The 22,900-nt window shown below is 62.7% G+C and overlaps 1 protein-coding gene across 9 annotated transcripts in view; it reads right to left on the reverse strand.

Moving 5' to 3' along the window:
• Positions 1–22,900, reverse strand: part of NCOR2 (nuclear receptor corepressor 2) — a 267,305-nt gene that overhangs the window by 58,323 nt on the left and 186,082 nt on the right. For 8 of the 9 annotated variants that reach the window (XM_062590203.1, XM_062590200.1, XM_062590204.1 and 5 more), the window contains exons 15-18: positions 14,116–14,243; positions 13,022–13,194; positions 9,901–9,963; positions 419–561 (exon numbers count right to left, since the gene is read on the reverse strand). In XM_062590203.1, coding sequence (XP_062446187.1) covers positions 419–561; positions 9,901–9,963; positions 13,022–13,194; positions 14,116–14,243 — 507 coding nt within the window. The remainder of the gene's footprint in view (positions 1–418; positions 562–9,900; positions 9,964–13,021; positions 13,195–14,115; positions 14,244–22,900) is intronic. The other variant, XM_062590196.1, reaches the window with a different exon arrangement.

The following is a 22,900-nucleotide window of genomic DNA, read 5'->3' on the forward strand; positions in this document are numbered from 1 at the left end:
ACCCGAAGATTTCAAGAGAAACACGGTGAATTGCTGGGCCCAATTCTGTTCGCCCCTCCACGGGGTGAAACGGCACAACTGCACTGGCTTCAAGGGATTTACACAGCTGGGACTGAGCTCACGTTCTGGCTAACACACAACAACCCCACTCTTCTTTCTGCTCCCTTTTATCTCCCCGAGCATCAGCCGTGCTCCAGAAGACGGGCTATGCTCTCACACAGCAACCCCCCTCTCCAGGCCTCCTGGGATCAAGCAGACAAACAGCCCCTTCCTGCATCCCTCGAGCTGCCCGTGCCCGGTGTTTTCAGACCAGTGTGTTCTCCAGGATGAAAGATTTCCCCCTCGGCTATGGGAACAACGCAAGTGTTTGCCGGGAAATATCTGTGGCGCCCGGTGCGGGCTGAGATAGGATTCTTACCATTTTTAGTTTGTGCTGCTGTAGGATCTCGTCCAGGTTCTGTCTCTTCTTGTAGTTGAAGTAGAAGTTTTTGCACTGCGACACGGTTTTGGAGCCCACCATCCTGGCAATGGCTGACCAGTTCCGCCCATGCTCAAGGAGACCTGTGGTCATGGGAGGGAGAAAAGGAGAAGGCTTTAAAACCAGATAAACTCGCACAAGGGCAGCATTATTCGCACAGGATGGGAAACACCCTTTGTGCAAGCCAAACTCCACAGGAACAATATGGTCACCAGCACCCGTCCGCAAGCCTTCCTAGGCCAGGGGATGACTTACAACAGCCTGTTTTTCTTTCCAAGGGGAAAAGGCACTCGGCTGACTATCTAAGGAACGGAACACATCCCGCAGCCACATCGCTCAACAAGCTGCCGACAGCCCTGCCCCTCCAGCGGCCGGGGCGGACGTGCGAGCCGTTGGGATGGGACTGGGAGCTGTCGCCATGCCTGGGAGAACTTGGGGCAGCAGGTCTCTGTCCCTACCAAGGAGCAAAGGTTCCTTCCACCCTCCCGAGCTACGGTGACAGGTTAAACTCAGGTGACACGGGAGTTGAGAGGGTTGGAGCAGAGTCCTGTTACGGGCGGGGAGGTGGAAGCCGGGCAGATGGGAAGGAAGAGCCTAGGCAAGGGAGGTGAGCTGTCACGGCAGCATGGAGCCGGCTGAGCCCAGGTAACTTCCCTTGCTCGGAAAAGGTGTGCCGAGGGATTAGCGCTAATCGCAGGCTCATGAGCAAAAGCAGTTTTGCAGGTGAAGCATCATGCCAAGGGCTGGCAGACCCAGCCAGCCAGAGCCACCTGAGCACAGGGCTCCTGCCAGGGCTGGGGCAACCCAGCAGGGCGGAGGAGGAGGACGGAGCAAATCACTGCCCCGTGACCTCCACGGCAGGGTCTGGGCAACCCAGTCCTCCAGCTGCCGTGCCCCTTCGCATGGTGGGGAAACCCGTGCCCAGGGACGCGAAGCCACTTGCCGGAGCCACGCAGGCAACGTGCGCCAGAGCGGGTTGCTCAGTGCGAGTCTCGGGTCTGCAGACAAACGCCCTAATCTCATCGCTAGGCCGCCGTGCTTCGGCACGGTGCTGTGCGGCAGCCCCGTACCTGTCCGACAGAGCGAGGTGGTGGGGATTGGATATGGGCCTCTGCCGGGTGCCCCAGGCAGCCGGTGCTCAGGCTGACGGTACGAGACACCGGGCTGGGAGGAACCCTGCAGCCCGGGAGACTGGAGAGCAACACAACCCGTCAGCAGCCCAAGCAGAGGGCTGCCGGCGACGGGAGGCAGATGGCTGCGCTGAAGGTGGGAGGCAAAACCGCACATGCACCAGCCCAGGGACACATGCACTGCACCCTGCTCTGTCCACCCCAGACTCCTGGAGGTGACCAAGGCTAGCACTGTCCAAGGCTTTCCAGAAAATAATACGTGGCAGCCTGTGGTCCTTCCCACGACCTAAATTGCCCTGCCTTGGCCATCCTTGGCCCTGTGGCTCACGAGCTTCTGCAGAAGACAGTGTGCTGGGGAGCAGCGCAGCCTCTCCAGGGGCTCCCCGACCCTGCAGCCTCCCTCGGACGTGGCAGGGTGGCGTGGGGCCGCCCCTTCCCGCAGCGCCAGTCCTTGCCGCGGGGCCGAAGCACCCACCAGGCAGTGCAGGCTGCACAGCTGAGCCACCTTGTGCTGCCTGGCTGGCTCCGGGCAGCAAAAGGAGCCAGCAGGGAATGAACCTGCTCAGAGCATCTTCCTCTTCCGTTAGGGGGTTTTCTGTCCTCAAGCACTACCTGGGGAGCCCAAGACCAGCGAGTGCCCAGATGTCTCCTTCATCCTTCCCCAAAGCCTCCCTGCTGCCCCCGTCCCAGAGCCACGCAGAGCCAACCCCGTGGGGCTCGGGACCCCGGCGAGGCGCATGCAGGCACCCTGCGGGCCGCAGCACCCACCAGGGATGAGATCGACCGTGCCCAACCTAGCCCCAACCCCTGCCACGTGTCACCTTCCTAGCCGCCGTCTGGAGGTACAGCCCAGCGCACAGAGCCTCTGCTTCAGCACAGCAAGAAAACCCAGGGGGACAGATGCTCATCTCAGCACGGCAGGAGCAGCCAGGGGCCGACGGAGGCACCCCCGGGCAGGGCGTGTGCGTGCGTGCACGGGGAGGGCACGGCTCGGGGGGTCTGTGGAGCTGCAAACGAGGAAGTTTGCACTGAATAGATGACAACGCGTATTTTGGGACAGGCAAAACTCTCCTCTCCTTCTCGGGCTCTGGAGGAAACCAGCTGCATCCAGCACAGTAAGGGTTAAAACGCAAACCGTGCCTGGATCCTGCCCCGTCCCAGCACCAGGGCTTATCATGTTGCATGTAACACACAGGCATCGCGCAGCGCGCTGAGCACCACAAAAGGCCGCGGCAAGCCAAGAAACAAGCCTGCGCTTTAACTCTGAAACTCCCAGCGCCGCTCGGGCAGAAGCCACGAGCTCCGTCGCCACGCTCGCGCGCCGGGACTCTTCCGAAAGGACGTCCGGCCGCGGCGGCAAACCGGAGGGCGATGCCGGCCCCCCAGCCCGCTCCCCGCGGCGCGCTCGGAGCGGCGCGGCCCCCCGGCAGAGCGGCGAGGGGGGCGGAGGGGCCCGGCGCGACCTTTGCTAGCCGTGCGCGGCGGGCGATGCCGAGTCCCGGCTGCCCTTTCCCCCGCTCGGCCGTGCCGCCGCGGACCCCGCGGGGAGGAGCGTGCCGCCGCGCGGCGCGGCCCGGCTGGGCGCTCGCAGGTGGCCTCGCACGGAGCAGACTGTGCCCAGACCCCAGGCGGGCATCCCAGCCGCTCGCGTCTCGGCCTTAAAAACGAGAAAGCAATGAACGGAGCAAATCGGCAACACCTGCTTTCGCCGACGCCTGGGGAGGGCCCGGCCGGCAGCCGCCCCGGGGCTCGCCGGCGGCAGCGGCCCCCGGCCCCGCCGGCGGCCCCCGGCACGCCAGCCCGCCTCGGCAAGGCGCCGGCTTGCCGCGCAACTGAAACTATGACTAACGGAGTTATCAGATCTCAACGCAGGCGGCTCTCGCCGGCTCGGGGCGGGGGCACCGGCTGCAGGGCCCCCGCCGCGGGTCCGCCAGACGCGCCGCGCGCCCCGGCCGCCGAGCTCAACCCCCTCGCCGCCGCCGCCGTACTTACGCGCTCTCAGCAGGGCTTCACCCGGCAGGGGTCCTGCCCGGAGCATGCAGCGGCGTGCCGGGCTCCGGGCGGGCGCCGCCGGGCTCCGGGGTGCCGCTTCAGAGCCCCCCCGGGCACGCCGAGCCGCCGCGCCGCGCCGGGAGCGCTCCTCCGCTTGCGCCCGCCCCGCTCATCCTGCCTTCGCTGCCTCGCGGCGGCCGGAGACGGAGAAGAAAGCAAAGCCGGTTCCTTAAATCCCGGGGGCGCGAGGGTCTCAGAGCCATGGGCGGCCGGCGGCGGCGGGGCGCCGGGGCTGCCGAGCGGCTCGCCGGCGGGACCCTCCTGACCCCGCCGCCAGAAGTTGCTGGGAACGCATGCTGCGGGCTCAGCGCCGCTTCCTCCCGCGAGGCCGCCGGGCCAGCGGCATCCTCCGCGCTCCTCCCGCGCCGCCGAGCTTTCCGACCGGCTGGAGCCGCGCTCGTTAAGGTGGATGCAAGAGCCGCCGGTGGGGGCTTGGGGTTTTATTTTTTTTTTTTTTTCCGCCCCCCTTCCCGCCTCACCTCCCTGCTCAGCCGCTCGGGGCTAGAGGCAGGGCAGCCCGTGCAGTTTCAGGAGATGCCCGAGGTCTCCCAGAAAAAAAAAAAAAAAATCAAAAAATCGAAAGGAGAAGGAGGAGAGGCGGCGGCGGAGGGGGGAGCCGGCGGCGGCGCGCTGCAGCTCGCTGCCGCCAGCCGAGGGCCGGCGAGCCGGTGCCGCCGTCGCTGCGCGGCGGAGCGGCGGGCGCGCGCTAATCTTTTCCTCCGGCTGACCCGGGGCTCGTTTCGGCTGAATGTGACCTCTAGACAGAGCATTAATAACGAACGTGGCAGCGGCCCAAGCTGACAAGGGGTGCGGCCGCTTGGCACTCGCCTCCTCCCTCCCTGGCGCTCGCTCTCCGTCTCCCTCGCTCTCGCCTGAATGTCAGCGGCAGGGGGAGCGATCCAGGAAAACAAAGCTCGGCTAATAGTTTCCTCCGCTCTGAAGTGAATCAAAGGCGCTTTTCTTTCGGGGAGGCGCACGCCAGCGACCGCCGCCGGGCACCCAGCGAAGCGGAGGGGTTCGGGGCGGGAAGGGGGCGAGCCCGCAAACGGGTCCCTTAACGGGAGCTCGCGGGGACGAGCAGAGCGACGTTACGGGGGGGGGGGGGGAAATATATATATATATATATATGTGTGTGTGTGTGTGTGTGAGCTCATCCCCCCGAAGCCTGACGGTGCCTCCAGCCCCTCTCGCCCCCCGCGGCACGGGGGACTGGGCCGGGGCACGGCCGAGACGCCGCAGCCCCGGCGGGGAAGAGGGCCGGCCCGAAGGAGCCCGCGCGGCGGCCGGGGCAGCGCTGGGAGCCGGCCCCGCACCACCTCTCGCCGAGGTCCCACGCGGCTCTCCCGTTATCTCCCTCTTCCCTCCGGGCAGCGGGCCGGATGCTCCCGGCCTCCCCTTCGGAGGCGACGCCGGCACCGCGCCGCCCGTGCCGGGACCCGGCCTCGGCGCGCCGGGCCGCCCGGGGAGCAGGGCGAAAGCCTCGCGCGCTTCGCCCGAACTCCCGGCTGCCTCCCGGGAGAGGCCGGGTCTGCGCCCGGAGGCCCCGGACGCGCAGCGGAGCTCGCCCCCGGGAGCGGCCGCGCCGCCCGAGCCCGGCTCTCTTTCCTCACCTGGTTCGGATATTATTTCTGCTCCCTTCTTGTTGAAAAAATAATGCTCAAAATTAAAATGTAGGCTGTAAATTATAGTAATTACCAGCAGTTCCCCCTGACAGGCCTTTTGTGTTTCATGTGCTGACACTCGCTAAGCAAATCCTCACAGTTTTCTCCTACATAGACAAGAAACGTTCAGCCAACTGTGGCAGAAAATGCAGCGCCGGGAGGGGGGACTGCGGGAAGCCGGGGCGGCGATGGCGAACGGGCTTCATCCCGGGGGACGGCGTTCGAAGTGTGCTGGGAAACACCTTGGCCAGGGAGCCAAGAAAGCCCCAACCCATCCACCAGCGCTCGGCTGACTCAGCCCTGGCTACGGGACAGGCTTCAGCCCCGGCCTGGAGCCAAACTCCGCAGCCGACCTGTATCAACGATGGGGCAAAATCCAGCGCCCGGCCCCAAAGCCAAAGCAAGGATGCTGCGCGAGCGGGGCGCCTAGGAAAGGATCACAGCCGAGCACAGCCTATTCCAGGGCAGACGCGGCCGGCCCAGGCCTCGGAGCTCCCGCAGCACTCAGTCTGCCCCGTCTGCCCCGGCAAAATCTCCATCCACGGCCTCGCCGCAGGCACGAAACTCAGCGCAAGCTCAGGGCAGGCACGCAGCTTCCCCCGCGCGGGCAGATGCCCGTGCCGCGTGCCCACCTCCACTGCCAACCCGGCAGGGCCCGGGAGAGGGACGACACGCAGCGAACAGCACGGGCTGCAAACCAGCTTCTCCAGCCCACACTTCATTACCATCAGCAGGTTTTTACAGCAGTAAGTATTTCAGGCTGAAGAGGGGAAGGCTTCAGGAGGAGCCCAAGGGAGATGAAGGGAGGAACCCGCAGAGCAGGGGCTGAATCCAGGCTTCCCAAGGAGACAGTATCTCCTACCAGGCACCAGGCTGCAGCCAACTCCTTTTAAGAGCAAAGGCTGTCCTGCCAGGAAGAAGCGATGGAGGAAGAATGCGAAGACCCACGCAGATATACCTCCCCCCGCCACCCAGCCAGCTGCTGGTTCAAAATAACAGTGCAAAACCAAATTAGGGTTGGAAGGGCGCACGCCTGTGCACGTGTGTTTACACACCCGTTCAAGCTTCAAAATGATCTTGTGCAGCGAGACACCACACTAAAACACTGCTACGTTCAAAAGGCACGGGGAGATAGCTGGTTTCTGCCGTGGGCTTTGGTTTCTATCGTTTGGTAATGTGTTAAGCTGAAGAAATCAATATTAAACAAAAAACAGCAGTTTTTTTCATTCCACGGACAAAATGAGACTGGGAGGAAAAAACACAGTTAGGCCCATCCGAAATTCATCTTACTTTCTAAGCTGATTTTTGGCAGAACTGAAAATCAGCCCTCAAAAGAGTATCTTCTGCATCCAAGAAAATATTTTATATCCACCCAAAATGAACTATTTAGAGGTTTCCATAGCTTATTTAACTCTCTGACACTGGCTTCTTACATGCTGAAATAAACGTCAAAATGCTTCGTGAGAGCAACACGCACGCTCCCAGCCCGCCAGCCCCTCTCGGCCCTCTCCGTGCCAGAACCAGTCATTGCATTTGACACGATTTCACAAAGAGTTTCAGCCCCTTCCAAAAACACTATTTTCAGTTGTTGTCCGTTTATGAAGACTGAAAGTAAGCAAAACCGTCTCCTTTGCCAGCCCTGCATGTGCAGGAGCTGCGAAACCCTGAGGGACCACCTGCATCCTTGTGGACCACCACCTTCCTCGTGGACCGCTGGAGCAGTGGTGCTGGGCTGCCTGTACCAGACCCCTCTTCTCTCACCTCGTTACCCCAACCGTCTCCGGTGCCTTCGGAGCAGACAGCCCTGCCCAGCTCCTCCAGCCCCGGCCTCGCGGAGGAAAGCCGAGGAGAGCGAGATTTTGCTTCTGCCCCTGAAGCGAGCGGAGCAAAGCGCGGGAGGAACTCAGGTGAGCAAGAAACTGCCATTTTCACGTGGCCTCTTTTCAAAGTACAAAACCACTTGTTAGACTCGGGGAGGGGAAAACCCAGCGCCGTGACGAGAACAGATACTAGACTTTAAAGAGTAATGAAGGCCACGCAGAAAACTCCTGGTTCATCAAGTTCAGCTCCCCTGCTTTCGCAGGCAGCCCTGCAATATAATCCCGCTCAGGCACGCATCACTCTCCACTCTGAAACCAGATAGACGGGCCGGGGGCAATAAACCTCCCGGGCCGTCCCAGCTCGGCGTTCGCCCGCTGCGTGGGAACGCCAGGCTCCCTCCCAGCCTACCTTTAACTCCTGGCCGCTGGGCTGGTGCCAGCGGGTCCCCCCAACGCGGTAGCTGGCTAAACATTGCCTTTTATGGAGCAGCGGCGGTCCCGCCGCGGAGCCTCCGCCGCGGCAAAGGCAGAGCAGCGGGCGCTGCCGCCCGGCTCGGGCTCCGCCACCGCCCCCCGAGAGGGAGAGGAAACGGGGGGAATCGCAGAGCAACTCCGCTTAACCAAAGCCTCCTGCTTTTAACTTGTAATCGCAGTCGCAGAGAAAGGAGACAATATCAGAAAAACACGCTACTCCGTAATTATACCAATCCCGGCACATTTTGACAGACTAGTGAATCAAAGTTTATTGCATAATAAAAGTGTCATTAGGCAAGAACTGTCCTCCCGCTAGGCTCTCGTTCCCCCAGTTAACTTTAACAACGCGGTGCTCCCCTTTATCGTCTCTCCCTACGGACAGAGTCCTGCCTCCTCCGGCTTGGAGCCTCTCCGTGCCGCCCGGCCAGTCGAGAGCCGCCGAACCCACCCCTGGGGCCCGCGGCGCGGCGCGGCCGCTCGACCTCGGCGTCTCGCTGTCCTGCTTCCCCTTACAGCCTGCCCCCGACTCTTGCACAGCGCAGCACAGACACGGGGCTTCGCACGACCCTGCGCAGCTCGCGGCGGGATCGGCCTCGCACCAGTATGGGGAAGGGGCAGAAGAGCCTGGCCAGGGCGGCTTATCTTGGCCGTTTCGGAGCGCCGCGAGGCGGAAACCCCCAGGGTGCCAGCCCCTGGAAATGCCACGAAGAGCCAACTCAAAGCATTAACGCGGCTACTTCCTGGCAAGGAGGGGAATTCGGGTTCTCTGCAGAAGTCTGGCGTAGAAGTCTCAGTTTCCCAGGTTGTAACAGACTGGAAAACACTACTTCAGCAACCCAGGTTTGCACAGGCAAAGATCCTGCCCCACGCCGCCCCCCTGGCTGCAGTGATGGTCACGGCTCAGCTCAGGCAGCAGCAAGAACCGCTACACGCTCCCACGCTTCACCTTCCACGCAGGCTTTGGCGGCCGCGTTTAAGACTCCTTAAGTGCACCTCCAGCGTACAGCATAAAATGGCAAGAGGCACTTTTTACAACCAGATGCGATCTCCAAAACAAAGCAGCGCTCAGAAGAGATCCCTCCAACAGCACTCCCCTGCTCAGCACCTGCTCACCCCATCACCTGGCTCCGGGCCAGCCTGCTTGATTAAAGTCTATCTATTAAGTTCTGCATCTATAGAAAGCTGCGCTCAGCAACGCACAAGATTGGCACTGGGCTGTAAAGAGGGTTGGAACAGCTCAGAGGAGAGTGAGCCAAACACTTTGGGATATTCACAGGCAAAGTAATCCAAGTCCACGGCTCCCATCGGCACCTGGGAAGCCTGAGCTCCAGAACATATAATCAACATCCCTGCAGCAGGTGCATTTTCCAAACAGAGCTGAAGCCACTAACATGCCTGTTTGCAGTTGCCATCCCCAAACGACACTCATTTCCATTTTAATTTCACATTTACAATCCTCACCAGGCCACGAGAATAAGAAGCAATCCAAGCAGCATGCACGGGCTGGGGATGTGAACTCGACAGCGCATCAACAGGACGTGACTTTGGAAAAAAATAAAGCCGTAAAAGAGTTGGCACCAGAGCCGCACGAAGGAGGGGGAAGTGGCAAGAAGGGCTGTGCTACACTCAGCACTTTTTAAAAACGGTCTCAGCAAAGGGCTCTGAATCAGCTCCAGGATGTAAAGTCACCGCGCTCCTGCCCGCAGCCCCGGGCCCTCCTGAGCTCGCCGACACGCGCTCCGAAGGCGGCTCCGGCGCAGCGCCGGCGCGGCGATGCCCACCCCCGCGAGGGGACGACGGGAAAGCCGCAGCTGCCCCCGCAGCGCCGAGCGCCGGCGTTCACCGCCCGCACAGCGCTCGGGCAAGAGGCAGCAGCGCAGGCGGCTGCTCTCGGCCCGCTCGAAACAGGTCGCGCAGGGGCTGCGGACCTCCGCCGAGCGCCGCGAGCCTCGCGCCAGGCACGCCAGGAGCTGCGAAGGCAACTCGTGAGGTGTCTGCCCCGTTTTCCACCCCGCGCTCCCCCGCCTCGGGGACCACAACTGGGGCTCCACGAGCCGCTGCACCCACGGGCTCGGACGGCCTCCGTGGTGCCAGCACGACTCCTGGGGCTGGGAGAGGCTGAGCGAGCCTCACGCCATTCCCAGTTCCCCTCTTGCCTCCCCCAGGCCTCCCACTGCAGCTTACTGGGGACAAACCGGCAGCTGCACCAGCTCCCATGCTCCAAGGCCACCCGTCCCCAGCCCGGTCTGGCAGAAGCCAACGGGAGAAGCAAACAAGCAGCTCACCCTTTTTAGCTGTCTCCATTTCTTCTTCCGTCCAGCGCGAGCTTTCGTTCATCTCCAGAGAAGCTAGGAGGGAGGGAAGGGAGGAGAGAAGTCAGTGCACGAGGGCCGGAAAGCAGGTGAAGCTCTGTGGGGTCAGACGCACGCAGAAGGCAGGTCCCAACACCAGCCAGTCCTAGGTGGACACCCCGTCTCAGGCCCTGGCCCCAGCGCACGACACAACAGCCTGCAGGGCAGAAGTGCTTCTCCGGGGCAAGGCTCTTCTAGCAAGGACTCTCAACGCTTTCACGCTTCAACAACCCACGTGGCCTCTGCTTTGGTTTCTCTGGGTTTGGCAGCGAAGCCAGATGGCTCGAGGGAGGCAGCGTACTTCTCACTGAATCAGTGCCGTGTGCTCCGGCCCGCGAACTGCAGGTACCGACCATCAGCTGCCTGCTTTGGAGGGGGCAGGTGCCGGGTGGGACCGTCCTGCTGGGGAGAGATGGAGTCACCTCGACGCTAAGGTTTTGGTGGGCCACCAAGGCGGGCAGCCTTGCTGACAACGGGCCCCCTTGGAAAGCGCGTGCTGTCACCGGGCGCTCGGACATTTCGGACCCGGGAGTGACCGGCCCGCGGCCGATTCACGAGCTGAGCAAGGCCCCAGGGCAACGCTGCTCGGAGGGGGATGTGCTCTTCTGGCCGCGAGAGGAAGAGATGGGCGTCAGCACCTAACGTTCCCCGCTCTGTTCCACCCCGCGCCCAACGCTGGGGACACCGAGGTCCTGCACGCAGCGGTCGCTACGCAATAATCCTGCTGGCAGTCTGGCACTCGTGAGCAAACCCTACAATAACAAACCAGGGTGTGAGTCAGAGGCAAAAAACAACTCGGTAAGGAAACAGATTTCCGGTCCAGGCTGCCAACGGGTTATTACTCTAAACAACAGGCAAAGCATTATTTCAACAGTGATGAGAGATGTTTTGACAGCGTCCCTTTAAAATGGAAAACAGGCTGATAGGTAAGGTTAAAGGATACGGACGAGGAGAGAAAGAAGCATCTTCCAAGAAGCTCTAAGAGAAGCCGAGACCCCGCGAGAGGACAGATCTAGCTCTGATGCCCGTGACCTGCGAGGTACTTGGGAGCCAGATAAGGAATCTCCTTCACAGCTGGCTGAGCAGAACCGCAGGTGTCACCTCTTGTAAGTCAGCGCAGGTCACTTCCTCCAGCAGAAACACAGTCCCCCGGGAACGGGGCCAATACGCCACTGCTCAGCTAGCACGGGGAAATCGATACCTCAGGACCTCCCCCAGCCTCGGGCAGGTTCAGGGATTCGGCGTTCGTTTACTTAAAACGAAGCGTCCCAAACGCGCTTCGTAAGGCCTTTAATTCAGCTTTAAGATACTGTTATTGTATGGTAAAGAAATGTCAAAGAAATGGCCTGTTCGGTTTGATTAATGGTATTTACTGAGGTTGCGCAGTTATGTAACAGATGCCTACTGGGAGCTCCAGCAAGCTGCAGTTAAACCACAATATGGTTTTGTGTTGTTTTTTAATGTTCAATTGGTATTTAAAATGCAATAACTTTCTTAGCCAACCTAAATTAAAGCACTATTGGAGAGACATAAAGTGTAACCAATTGCTTAGATTTGTCACTGGAATCAATCCATTTCCTTTTCCTAATTTAACACTGTCAAAAGTCTTTTCTCCATGCTTACAGCGAAGTTTATCGAGGTCTCTAAGATACCGGGATAAAAAAGAATAAAAAAATCCTATCTAAGTTACTGGCATTATCTACTGCTTCTACACAGCATCGCTTAACAAGTTTGAGATGGAGATCAGGGCCCGTTATGTTGGGAACTATTTATATCGTTTGTATGAAAGGGAGTGCTCGCAATCAAAGCTTCAGCCAGTTGTCAGCAGCGGAACGGAGAAGCAAAACACCTCGATACGATTTATAGCAAATGGAACAGAATAAGCCAGGAATTGCAGAGAAGGGAAGCGAGAGGAGTCACCCTTCTTTTATTCGTACTTGCCTTAGGTACCGCAGTAATAATTTTGTACTTGATTACAGGGGAAATACGGGAAAAATGGCTAAATTCCTTGATGTATTTGCTCCTCTAAGGCAATACGTGAACAGTTTCCAAGGGCAACCACTACCAGTGCTGCACATACAGAAGGCAAATGCCCACGGCGCGGGTTAGCCGACGCCACCGGGAATGCCTGCGCGCTGCCTGGCCCCCCGAGCCGGACGCCGCGTCGTGTGCACGACTCCTGCTCTTGCAGCCGGCGTGCTTCGACCCCTCGATCTCCCTCCGAAGCGGCCCCTAGGCTCTTCCCGCTCGGCTCGGTCACCCCGCAGCCCGGCTGCCCCAGAGCCCGGGGCTGAACACAGCGTCCGGCCGGTTTGGGAGTGGGCAGACGAGCAGGAGTGATGGGGATCAACATGGGAAATGCTGCTGTTTGCGCAGAACCGGCCGGCTGGGCCTGCAGCTGAACCGCAGCTGGGGCTCTGGGGCAAACGGGGCCTGCTCCCTCCTCGCCACGTCCCTCGATGTGCTGGGGTAGCTGCATAGGCGAGCGAGGGAGCAGCCTGATTCCCAGGCTGCAAACGCCCTGGGAGCAAGCAGGCTGGGAAACAGCGAGGGCTGGAGAATGGGCAAAGCCCCGGCACCCCCAGCTGCAGGAGGGCAGAGGGTGCTCGAGGCCTGAGCCCCTGCACAGTGAGACACCGCTTCCAGGTGCGGAAGCGAGGGAGAGCTTGCTGGCAGCACGAGCCTGGCACAGCCCTGCCTAACGCTCTGCTAAAAAGGCAGTTTTTCCTTTCTCTTTACTGCAGTGCTTTCCCTCGGAGGCCCTAAAACACATTAACGCTCAGCCAGGAAAGTCCAGGCTTGCAAACGCCTCTGGTTCGTCTGGAGGTATTGCACAGGGCAGCTAACAGATTAGAGAAACCTTACCACCGCCTCCCTGGAAAGGGGGAATTCCTCAGGCTGGACTGCGGAGAAGGAAAACCCTTGGGGACAGGGAGCAGAGCAGGCTGACGGCCCGTCCCAGCACCCGGCAGCGGAGCAGACCCTGAGCCCACCCTGTGCCGACTGTGTCCCGCGCTGCCCCGGGGGGCTGGACCGCGCGCCAGCGCCTACGCACCCAGCTCTGCGCTCTGCTGCGGAGCCGCTGCCTCCTCGTTGTTGGCTTCGTTCGCCATCGAGCGGGTGATGCGGCCTTTGCGACGGCCCTGGCTGTTTGCAGTTTTGCGGCCTTTGGAGGTGACAGTTTCTTTCTCGTCGTTGTCTTCCCCAGACGTGTCATCATTCTTGTCCCTGCAAAAACAGAGAGGGAGGAAACGATTGTGAAGTTGCCCTGACTTTCAGTTCAAGGGATTTTTTTGCTCTGCTTGTTTTTTGTTGTTCTTTTGGGGAGTGGGTCTGTACTTTTCTTTTTTTTTTTTGGCACACGCAGGCCCTTTTCCTGGCCGCAAGTGGGCTGGGTTTGGTGGTGGTGGGACTTGCTTTCTGCAGATGGCTGCAGTTCCACTGCTGAGCGCACACAGAGACCTGACGGAGACAGGTTTAATACTAGGGCATTCAAATTCATCACTGCCTCCTCCTCATTTATCTTCCTGAAAGGGACCTGCTGGTAAATGTCTTAGCAGCCTAGATATAATGAAGCCAGATGTTCTTTTAAACCAAGTATTAAGCCCATTACAGATAGCTAGCAGCCCGCGTGCCAACCTCTCCCCGCCACAGCTCCGGCGCTCCCCGTTAAGTTATGATAGTGTCAGGCGGGGAGGCAGGCGCAGTTATAAAATTGGTCGAATCCCTTGATCTGGAAGCTCTCACGTTGACATCAATAACACTAAAGGTGAAGCGCCACGCTCGGCTGCGCTCTTCTTCTCTCCTCCGACTCTGGGAGGCTCTTGCAACAACAAAATAAGCCTCAGGACCAGAATGGCTTTGCGACTTGATCAAATTAAAAAAAAAAAAAAAAAAAAAGGAAAAAAAAAAACACAGCAGGAAGTGGTTTTCCAGGTTTGGGAGCAGCAGGGAAGAGAAACAAGCAGGAGAGCAGGCTCTCCCCCAGGCTCTGTGTGGGAGGAGGAGGACCGGGCGCCCGCAGCCTGCCCGGGGAGACCTGTGCCAGGCTCGGGCAGCCCTGGCCCAGGAGGGAGCGCGAGCCCGCGCGGCCCCGGCACACCGCTCCCGGGAGCGGGAGGAGACCCTGGAGGGGAGGGAGTCGCTTACTTTGTCAGGTCTTCTTTGTCGTTTTCTGCGTCCTGTTTGTCTTCCTCCTTCTCTCCCTCTTTCTCCTTTTCTTTCTCTTTTTCATCTTTCTCCTCTTGGCTGCTACGGGGCATTTGCTGCTGCTGCTGCTGCAAAACAAGGGACATTAAAAAATCAAACCAAACCAAACCAAACCTCGCCATTGAGGCGGATTAGCTCTCAGCACCTGGGCCAACCTAAACAACCGCCGCGGAACAACGCTGGGGGCCAGCCGCCAAGAGGAAAGGCGCCGCGGGGCGGCCGGCCACGGGCCCCCAGGGGCCCGGAGCTGCGCGCCGGCGGGTGCCCGGCTTGCCAGCCCGCCCCGGGCAACGCCGCCGGGCGCCCTCGGCCGAGCCGTGCGCTCGACCGCCCGGACGCTGCCGCCATCGCCCTCGCGCACTAAACGCGTTGCGTTGCTACAGGGAGGGACGCGGTTATTACAGTATTTCTGGGTTTTGTTTCAACAGCTGCAGGAAGAAGGATGCTGGGGAGGCCTGGTTTCCCTGACCTCCCTTCCCTCTGGTGAGCAGCAAACAAGAGGAATTTCAGCGAGAAGTCAAAACCAGCGACGGAAATGATTTATTGAACCAGCGTGCTCCTGGCCAACGCCGGGCTGCTCGCTCCAGTAAATCCACCCAGGCTTGCCCAGCCCCTTTCCAAACAGCAGAGCTTCCCGCACCCCGTGGGGAACGATTCTGCCGTACAGCGCCGGGTGGGGGGCACGTGCTAAAGCGGATTCCTCAGCGGCAAGCCCGACCCGAGGCGGCCCGGCCGGGCCCGCGGGCCGGCAGAGCCCCCTCGGTGCGGCGCGGCGCGGGGGCCCGAGGCCGCCTCCGCTGCCGCAGCGCTCTGCGCGAGCTAAACCCTCTGCCCCAGCGCGCTGGCGCTAAAATTAGAAGCGCAGAGCTGTCAAAACGGGCTCCCGAGCGTTTTAACAAGAAAGCTTTCTTCTTCTTTCGCTCCTCGGTCCAACGCACGCCCTCAAAACGCGCGCAGGCAGCAGGCAGCTGAAACCCCGCGGCCTCCGCGGGGCCCGGCCGCGCCGCGGGGGATGCCGCGGGACCCCCGGCCGCGCGCCGGCTCCGAGCGGGTGGAGGCGTTCGCAGGCGCTCAGCCCGCCGGCCTCGACTCCCGCCCCCAGCTCGCCCCCGCAACGGACGCAGCGCCAGGCAGCGCCTGGGCCGGGCGGAGGGCAGAGGAGGAGGAAGAGGAGGAGGGGGAGCCTGGGAAGAGCTGGGAGCGCGGTTCGGATAAGCGCTCGCTCGCTTCATGTTTTCCACTCTCTCGGGGGAAGCAGCCTAGAAACAGGCTGTCTCCAAAGACGCCCAGAGCAGACAAGCCCAGCTAAGCCCAGCGCCTGGCGACAGCAGCATCCGCAGCAATCCCAGCTGCCCCGGCCCCGGCACCCTGCGGAAAGGCGGCCAGGCGCTCCCCGGCGCGGGGGGAGCCTCCCGCGCTGCTTGGCACCGAGCAGAACCAGGACGCGCTTAAAGAAGCTACGTGGGTGCCCCAGCGCCCCGACCCTGGGGATTTGCCCCTCTAGCCCCTGAAAGGAGCTCACCAAACCCAAATCCTCGGGGATGGACGCACGCGGCCTCCTCCCCTGCGAGGCACGAACGCGGGACGGAGGAAAGACGGGAAGCGCTGAAGATGCCAGAGGATGCTGCGCCCCCGGCCCAGGTCGCCCATGCGACTCAGCTGTCGGCCTCTTCGGTTTCCCAACCTCCAGAGACAGGGGCAAGAGCATCGCCCCGGATGCGAGCGGCGGGGACACGGCCGCTCCTGCGAACCGTTCCAAGCTAAGCCTGGTGGGACGTCAAACTCGTGCTTCTCCCACCGGAGCGACGCATTTTAATCCAAGGATGCCCTCTAGTGATTGCCCTGGCCGGGCCGCGTTGGGGCGCCGGGCGCGGCAGAGCGCCTTCGGCGGCGGCGGGGCGGCCTCCGCCCCCGGCCCTCTCCCGCCACCGCCCCGCGGCCGTGGCGCGGGAGAACGGCCCCGACCGCCCCAGCCGCTCCGTCAGGCTGAAGGAGACCCCGGGGCCGGCCGCCGCTCCGGAGCCGCCGCTCCTGGGAGCCCGGGGGGACAGTCCAGGGCCTGCGGCAGGAGCTGCCGCCCGGGGACCCGCCGGAGCCCCCGGGAAGCTGCTCCTGGGAAGAGCCGCGGGGGGAACGCGCCAGGCGGGATGCCGGCAAGGCCGCGCGGAGCACCTGGCCGGGAAGGGGCCCGGCGCGCGCCCGCGGGCCGGCCGGCCTGTCCCCCCTCCCCGCCGGCGCTCGGCCGCCCCCGCCGCGCACGGGGAGGCTATTCTTAGCCCTGGCCGCGGCCCAGCGCTGGCTGATTCAAGGGACGGGACGCCATCCCGAAGCGTGACGGGCCAGGAAATGCTTCCCCGATTACCGGCCGCCGCTTCCTCCCGCCGCGCGCTGCCCCGGCTGGAGGTGCGCCGAGCGGCGGCGCGGCTCCCCGCCGACCCACCTGCTCGCCCGCCTCGCCCCCGCCCCGAGCTGCTCCGGGATTGCAGACAGCTGCTCACCTTTGTCCCCACTTCCCACCGGCTCCCGGCTAGCCGGGGGCGAGCGGAGCGCCGCCAGCGCGGCCGGAGGAGCCCGCGCGCCTCCCCGGGGCCGGCGGGCGCCCGCCCTCCCCGGCCGCCGGCCCTCCGCGCCCGGCTCCGCTCCGGAGCGGCGCGGGCGTCCGCTCGCCCTGCCCTGCCAGCTTCATCGGGCTCCCGGGTCACGGCGAGACCAGCCGCTGTAAAACGCTGCCGGAGTCCCGGGGCGCTTTCGAGATAAGGCCCAGGCGCCAAAGCCTTTGCCCCACTGAGAACCGACCGACTTGCTGCATCTCACGGCAGCGATGAACCCCCCCCACCCCCCCGCCCCAACCGCAGGCCGTGGGTCTGGCTCGGAGAACACCCCAGCGAGGAAGAGGAGCAGCTCCTCCCACTCGCTCTGTTTACTTCCTCCGCGGCGGCTGAGCCTGCCGCCGGCAGCCGCGGCGGAAAGCAGGCTCCTTTCCCTCCCCAGCCCCGGCGGCGGACGCGGGACAAGGAGGCGGCGAAAGCAGCCCGAAATCGCCCCTGGACCCCCCTCCCCTCCCCGGTCACTTACGTGGGCCTCCCGCGAGCGGCCGGTCCCCGCCAGCTCCCGGTCCCTGCTCGCCGCCCCGCCGCCCGGGCTCGCTGCGCCTCACATTCTCCGGCGCTGAAGGCTTCCTGACGATTTGCATAGTTAAGCCGTAAACTAACCACAACATTCCTCTTATGATTTTGCAATCTGCTGGAATAACGTGGTCGCTCGAAGTCGAGTCGATGAATCATCATCTATAAACCACAGTCCTCGTCACCGGGGCTCTCGGTGCCGGCTGCAGCCAGCGTGATTAATCTCCGAGGATGCCAAGCTCAACCTGCGGCGCGGCGCTTCCCGAGTTGTTTTCCAAATTTCCCAAGCCCCGGAGAGCTGCTGCCCCGGCCCTCGCCGTCCGCCCCGCCGGGGGCACGCCGCGCGGGGCCGGGGGCAGCCCCGAGACCCCTTCCGAGACGCTTTCTCCCGCCGACGCTGAGCCGAGCTCCGCGCCGGGACGCCGCAGGCGAGACCGCGGATCGCGTCAGCGCTCCCCGCGCAGCCCTCGGGGACGGCGTGGACGCGGGGCCCCGGGGCGGACGGCTCGTAAACACACGCGCGTCGCGCAATGGCCTCCCGGGGCCCGCAGGCTCGGTTGCGACCGTCTGGAAGGCTTCACCCCCGCCGCCACCCGCAGCCCGCGGAGCCGGGCTCCCAGGACCGCGCAGCGCGCCCGCCGGCGCAGACCCCAAATCAAACACGGCGCCGCCAGGGCGCGGAGCGGGGAGGGAAGAACGGCTGCCCGGCTTCGACGGCCTGCCGAAGCGCCGAGGGACGGGCTCACGGTCGACGCGGAACGGCTCAGCCTGCGCCGCCGGGCCGAGCGCGCGACGCTCCCACCGGAGCGGCCCGGAGCGGCCGCGCTTCTCGGCCGGCCGAGGACGAAACCTCCGCACGGCCCCCGGGGCTGCTCCGGCCGGGCCGGCTCCCGCGCCTCCCCGCAGGCTCGTCCCCGGCGGCGCTGGGAGCCTTCGGGGCGGACGCCCGCGGGCGGCGCGGCCCCGGGGGGCTCGAGCCTGCAGGGACGCGCGGGGTCCCCGGGCGCTCCGTCATCTTGCTACAGCACCGGAGCATTTCGGAGCGGTTTTTGCAGGACCCTGCTCATTTGCTCCCTCCTTCAATCATCAAGGGCTTTGCCATAACAGGAAATGTTTCTTTTCTGGGTCGCTGCTGAGTTTTTTCAAAAGCGATTTGATTGCTCGCAAAGGGAAAATGGCCAGAGGGGAAGAGCGTGGTGCGTTTGGAAGCGGCAGGGATGAGCCCCCGCTCCGGCCCAGGCAGCGAACACGTGTTTTCCCTTCTCCGCGGTTTGCTTTACCACACTCTAAATATACCGCCGGGCTCGACTGCTCTCCACCTGCAGCTTCCAGGCGGCGGTGCGACCCCCCTCGACCAGCGCTGCCAGCGGAGCGGGGCTGGGTCAGCACCCGCGCACCGCACGCGTGCACCAGCGGCACGAAAGCCCTGGCATCCCCGAGCAACCCGCTCTCGCAGGGATTTTCAGCTGCAGCTGGCTGAGAAAGCAACTCAGCGACGCTCCGAACTGCCTTCCCGTTTCCCTTTGGCTCCGACCTGCTTATGGCTCCCAATCAATCTCGGATCACGACTACAGGCAAAACAGCTCTCCAAATCCCACCGCTTCTTTCCTTCGTTACCCCTCGCAGACCCCAGGGGAGGATGCTGCAAGTCCCCTGCCGGGATCAGCGACTCCTCGGCTGGTTTCCAAACCTCTCTCCGCTCCTCTGCTGCCACCGCAACGGCTCACACGAGGGCAGGCGCGGCGGAGCGCTCGCTCAGAGACCGCATCAACCTGCCGCCGGAGAAACACGAGCCCAGGCTCCGGGCCGAGCGGGACGGGGGTCCTCATCACGTCGCCTACAAGCCACCGCTTTATTCTTCCTGCAGCGCAGCTCCTCCGCGGAGCCCGCGGGTCTCGCGCCTGCCGCGGCCGCGGCAGCGATCCCTGTGCGGCGAGGCGTCCTCCGACTCCTTTCCCAAATACAGCCGCCCAGCTCTCGCTCGATCGTCCCCAGAACTGCAGCCGGCGTTCGAGGAACGCGCGTTTGCCCCGTGCCGGCTGGGGCGGGGGGGTGGCAGGAAGCCGCAACCCGCCCGCACCGGGGGGACGCCGAGCGCCACGGCAGCACGACGGGAAGGCGGCCCCGCCGCTCGCGCTCCCAGCACGTGTTTTCGGCCGCGCAGACAGCTCCGTCGCAGGCTACTTTGCAGCCCCAGCCATCCATCCACGCCCGCGCCTCCAAAGATCTACGTACTACCTAAAGATACGGCGCGCCAGTCCGCGTGCGCGCAAACACCTCGCGGGCTCATTCAGTGGTATTTGCGGCCGTCCAGTTTACCCGGCCCCCCCAGGCACGCGGGCGCCTGGTGCGCTGCAGCACTCGAGGTACCGTACGAGAAACGTCGCCCCTCTTTTTGAAGGGAGCTTGTCAGAGCCTTTGTCACTAACAGGGAGCCGGGTCCCCGGGCCGGTGAAAATCGAGCGTTTCCCAGAAATAAATACTCATCGCTCATCTTAACCGCTGCGGCTAACCGAGCAAGGCTACGGGCAAAACCTACGTTTTGAGGGGCAGCTGGGCGAGCTGCAGCCCTTACGCCCGCCGAGGGAGAAGGGAAGGCTGCGGAGCCAGGGCGGCCGCGAGCCGGCCCCTTCCTCCGTCGCCGGGGGGCCGCGCCGGGCACGCGCGGGAGCCACGGCTCTACCGCTGGCACGCCGGTCCCCGTGGAGCTTCGCCGTCTAAGTCGGTGCTTTCGTGAAAAAAGTAAATGAGTTGTTTATAAAAATCGGTGCTCGGGCGGTTTATCCGCGCCAGCGCGGGGAGCTGCAGTCGGGAAGGGCTGCCGTTCGGGGCGGGAGCACGGAAAATCCCGCTTGCTTTTTGGCAGGGAAGAGGGTGGGCCTGGGAAAACTCCTCGGGCGCCGGCGGGGCCGTGCTCGGGCTCCGGCCGGGCCGCGGGACGCCAGCACCCCGGCCTCCTCCGCTAGGAGTTTCCTTTGCGGACCGAATCCTCGAAAGTGCCAGCGTTAGCAGCGCCGGGCCCTTTCGCGGTGGAATATCTGAGCGGCGTCTGACAGCGGCACCGGGGGAATCGGCATGACAGCATATCCTGCGGGGCTGCCAGCGTCGTCCTCCCGCCGGCTCCGATTACTTCATCCGCCGCTGAATCACCGGCCCCACCGCGGCCCGGCGGCTGACCCAGCCTCCCGGCCCAGGCCGCCTCCCCGGCCACCTGCGAGCGCCGGCGGCGCGCCGCGGCGCGGAGGGGCGCGGGAACCCGGCCGCTTCGCCGCCGGCCGAGTTCGCACGCCCGGCTACAGGGAAACCAACCGTCACGCTGCCACGTTCACGCCGCCACGCAGGCATGCCGTTCCAGAGTCCAGGTGAATTTATTCCGGAATAGAAACCCCACGCTCCACGCGGAGCCGCTCTTCTTGCCGAGCGGTTTCGGCCCAACGGTTGCACTATTAGAGCCAGGCGCAACACCATGCCCCGAGAGCTGCGCCCAGCACGATACCCGCCCAACACCAGCCTTGGGCCCCCCCAGCGGGGGGTGATGAAGTTAGAAATACCCCAAAGGGCGCAAACGGCCCCTGCGGGCAACGCAGCCACGCACGGGCTAGTGCCACCCGGCTCCCGTTACGAGCACATGCAGATTTATGCTTATTAATGTACATTGAATATTGGATCAGATTGTTTTACCATGAGTCAAACTTCCCCCCCCCCCCCTCTTTTTCCTTTCAGGGTGAAATTATGTTTTTCATAGCAGAATACAGGGGATTATTTTAGAAAGGATCATCATCTTGGGAGCATGAACAGAGTCACGCCTAGCGATCCATCGGATGCAGGTGCCTTTCATTCATTCGCGCCGGGAGCCGGCGGCGCGGAGCATGCGCCGTGCCTTGGAACGGGACGCTGCTTGTTTTTATGACAAACTGGAAGCAGAATCACGTGAAGTCCCCGCTCTTGGCAGGAGGTTTTTAGCAATAAGCAGCAGCTTTATGAGGAATATCTTTTGCCAGGGGACCATCAGCCAAGGAGCAATGGGATTCTTATTTTTTAATGTACTTTTAATAAGTAGGCCACAATGATAATCTTGACACCAGAATAGCTTTATTTCTACTTATAATTATCTCCACTTCTCTCTCAAGCTCCCTGCAGTCTCCAAAAGCAAATAAGACCACCAACCTCTCCATGAGAAAATGAGCAAGGAAACAACGCAGGGCCACTTGAAACGCAATCTGTATCACAACTCATCTGCTCTTCTCGTCAGATAAGCAGCAAAGCAGCTCCCTCCCCTTCTCACAATCTATTAAATCTCACTTGGAGATTTAACCCTCGCTGGCAGCCCCACGACCTCGCTGCGCTCCGCCCCGCGCAAGCCCAGACCGCTGCCGGTCCCCATGCTCTCGCCGCGTGCCGCCTGTCCCGAGCCGCTCACCATCTCCCGGGGCTGGGACCTCGCGTGGGAACGGCGGCCCCACGCCTCCCGCGGCCCCGGTCCTCAGCCACGCAGCCCCCGCTGTTTGTAAGGCCATGGGGGCAATGGGCTCGGGGAACTGCATGGGGTTAGAAATAATCCCAGGAGGGGGGAAAAAAACAGCTATTTTTAGCCTGGATCGGTTCCTCATGGTCCAGTTCAGTGGATGGCCCCGCACATGGCTCAACCGGAAGAACAGAGAGGGGCCCAACAGGGACAAATAGGGAGCAGATGTAAGGTGTGGGCTGAGCCTTGGGGATTAGCTTGTTTCTGCCCAAACCACCGATTTAAGGGGTGAGCAGAGCTGGCCAGACCTCCACAACGGAGCTCACCTTCCCCAGACACGGGCAGAGTTCAACCAGTTCAGGAAGACACTCACGAAGGAAAAATCCCCCTCCATGACCCAGGAATGTCCGCCACCACCCCAGCCCTCCAAACAGGCGGTACTGAGCCTCTCCCATGCCAGTCAGCACAGCCACCCGCTCACCCAGCCTGGCTGGGGCGAGCAGGTCCCGTCGGCCACATGCTCCGAGGAGACCAGGCTCCCCAAAGGTTGGTCCTGCAGCCAAGCACCCACCTGCAGCCAGAGCGACGCCTGTGCCTCCTCCCGCCCCGAGAGCCAACACCAAGGGAGGGCGAAGAGCAGCCACCCTCTGGCAGAGCTGAATGGGCCACGAGGGAGATGGGTCACTGTTCCCACTGGCTTCTGCCAGCACCTCCAATCTCTCCTCCGAAGCATGCCCTTACTGAGCCAGCACTCCAAGGAACCGGAGTCCTTCCAGCTCGGCCTCCTGCACCTCCTCTTTATGCAGCACCACTGGAAAGGGATGCAAGTTACATGTGGAAATACCAACTGCATGGCAGCACTGAGAGAAGCACACACCTCCAGACCTCCCAAGGTCTTTGGGGGAGAGCTGCTCCAAGCTGGGTTTCTTGCTCTCCACCTCTCTCCCACTACTGGTTGGTATGGACAACCCCTACCTCTTAAACCCTGTCCGAACAGCACATCTGCTGCAAAGCAAGCTCAACACATCTCAGGGCCAGGAAGAGTGAACCCCAGCACAACCTCCTAGGCTGAATGCAGCTGGCAGTCACCTCTCCCCTGCGCAGGGACTGCAGCCTGGCCACCACATAACACGCC

This window comes from Rhea pennata, chromosome 17, assembly GCF_028389875.1.
Source record: "Rhea pennata isolate bPtePen1 chromosome 17, bPtePen1.pri, whole genome shotgun sequence".
Classification (NCBI taxonomy): Eukaryota; Metazoa; Chordata; class Aves; order Rheiformes; family Rheidae; genus Rhea; species Rhea pennata.